This window comes from Primulina huaijiensis, chromosome 9 (genome assembly GCF_012295235.1).
Source record: "Primulina huaijiensis isolate GDHJ02 chromosome 9, ASM1229523v2, whole genome shotgun sequence".
NCBI lineage: Eukaryota > Viridiplantae > Streptophyta > Magnoliopsida > Lamiales > Gesneriaceae > Primulina > Primulina huaijiensis.
In genome coordinates, this window is record NC_133314.1 from 16873104 (window position 1) to 16875297 (window position 2194).

The 2194-nt window shown below is 41.1% G+C and overlaps 1 protein-coding gene across 1 annotated transcript; it reads right to left on the reverse strand.

The window, feature by feature from the left end:
• Positions 1-424: 424 nt before the first annotated feature.
• On the reverse strand, positions 425-2155 carry LOC140984119 (uncharacterized). Its single transcript, XM_073451318.1, has one exon. The coding sequence runs from the start codon at positions 1958-1960 to the stop codon at positions 1358-1360; it is 603 nt and encodes a 200-aa protein (XP_073307419.1). The 5' UTR covers positions 1961-2155; the 3' UTR covers positions 425-1357.
• Positions 2156-2194: the final 39 nt, after the last annotated feature.

Consider the following 2194-nt stretch of genomic DNA (forward strand, 5'->3'; position numbering starts at 1 on the left):
TGCGGAGTTCGCAATAAAAGAACACAACAAACAGGCCAATCTCAGATTAGAGCTTGTCTTGGTGGTAAAAGGAGAAACTCAGATACTTAATTGAAAGAATTACAAGCTCGTCTTAATTGAAAGAATTACAAGCTCGTCATCCTCATCAAGAATGGTCTCACGGTGACAGCTGACGAAAGCAATTACCAAGTGGTCGTTTGGGACAAACCTTGGAGGAAAGAGAGGCATGTCATTTCGTTTAAGAAGATTGCTTAATTATGTACATGTCGAAGAGTAAATGTGAAATAAATGTTTACAGAAATGAATTTTTTTTTAAAAGATGTTATGAATTATGAAATTTTGATATTGATCATTAATCAACATGGTACTATATAGCCATCAATTCTGGCATGAGCACAAATTCTGATAATCTGAAATGATTTAAATTGGGACTATAAGATCTGTGATCATGTTTTAAAAATATGAAAATTTTTGACAGATATAATTTTGGATTATCGCACCCCTTATGGTAACAAGAACTTATGTACTCAAACCAAATGATTCCAAAAATATCATACTGACATTCCATCAGGACTTGGTGAAGAGTGGGAATACAATAAAGTAAAAAGGGTGTGAGGATTACCCAAAGAACAAAACAAGAATCAGTAAAGAGTCCAAAACTTTATAGCAGAGGAGCTAAACTTGCAAAACCCTCTTCCTTGTACATACATATATCCATATCCATGGCTCATCTTTTATAGTAGAAAACCCATTATTTTCTCCATCTTCTTGGTCAGAATTTGGTTCTTCATAGACAGCTGAGAATTCACTTTGTAAAATCTCATCCCTCAACATAACCTTATGTTATTTGAGACAGAAAGTGCGAGTTGGAGTAAGTGTATTTAATCAAAGGAATACCAATTGGGATCTAATCATTCATACACTAAGACCATCAAATCCACACTGCTTCGATATCAAGGTCTGCTTTCTTGGACTGATGGCTAAGCTGCAATCCACAGATACCTGCCCAGTTACAACATCTTTCACTAACTCAATTCATTTCTAGTCCAACATAATGGGGATAACCTGAAAACATGTATTAGTATAAATTTTATACCTATCAAGGCCTTTTCGTGTTTTCGAGTTGGGGGAGTGATTTGTTACAATAGTTTATGCCAATGGGGAGTGGAGTGTATGTGATTACGATGGAACTGGACCACAGTATTACTCTCTCGTATTCTTTCTTCGTGGAACTCACTCCAAACAAAAACATTCCACTATTTTCATATTTCCCCGTATCTTTTGCTTTTATCACAAAATTTAAAGCCCAACAAAATAAATCAAATAATATGAATGTAAAATAATTTAGAATTGTTTATTAATTTGGAAAAGTGCCAAATCCAAGCGTATTCATACTAATCAATAAAATTAATAAAATGGCAAAAAAACTCCACTGCTGTAGCTCGACCCTGTCGTTCAACGAAGCATCCCTCACCAAATCTGTAGCATCTGCTTGCAGTAAATTGACCCGGTCGACGGAAATGGTGGTCTCCACCCGTCTTACGCTGTGGGATGGTTGGAAGAACGCAGGGATCGTCCCCCGTCCAAGGGGTATGCCGCGGTACATGACGGTGAACCTGGACTCGCCGTACTTGATCCCAACCTTGTTGTCGTTTGCGGCCGAGAAGAGCATGCGGATGTTGAGGGAAACCACGGCGGAGGAGGAGGTGGTAGGGTTGATCCCCACGTACTGAACGGCTACTTGCTGGAGGTCGAATTCGGGCTTCTTGGGCTTGACGGCGAGGACGATGACGAGGATGATGGCGAGAATGAGGAGGGCGAGGAAGGAGAAGAGGAGGAATAGGCAGCAGCAGCAGCCGCGGAAGGAGGCGGATGTAGAAGAGGAACTCGTGGTGGGTGGGTAGTAGTTGCGGTGGTGACCGTTGGTGGTGGGAACCGGCGCGGCGGGTCTGGAAGTCATATTCAGAGGAGATCCCAGCTGGGTTTCCGTTAGGAAGGTGAAAAAAGGTTGGCCCCGCCACCCGGTGCACACGGCGGCGGAACCGTCGTGCTTTGGCTAGCTTTACAGAGAGTGCGCTGAGAGAGCTCTGGATTGCTTGAAAATCACAAAAGTGGAAAGGAAAAAGTTTGCGTGAAGTGATTATTGTATTTATGTCTAATTATTGAACTCTTTTCACTTTTCACTTTTATTATA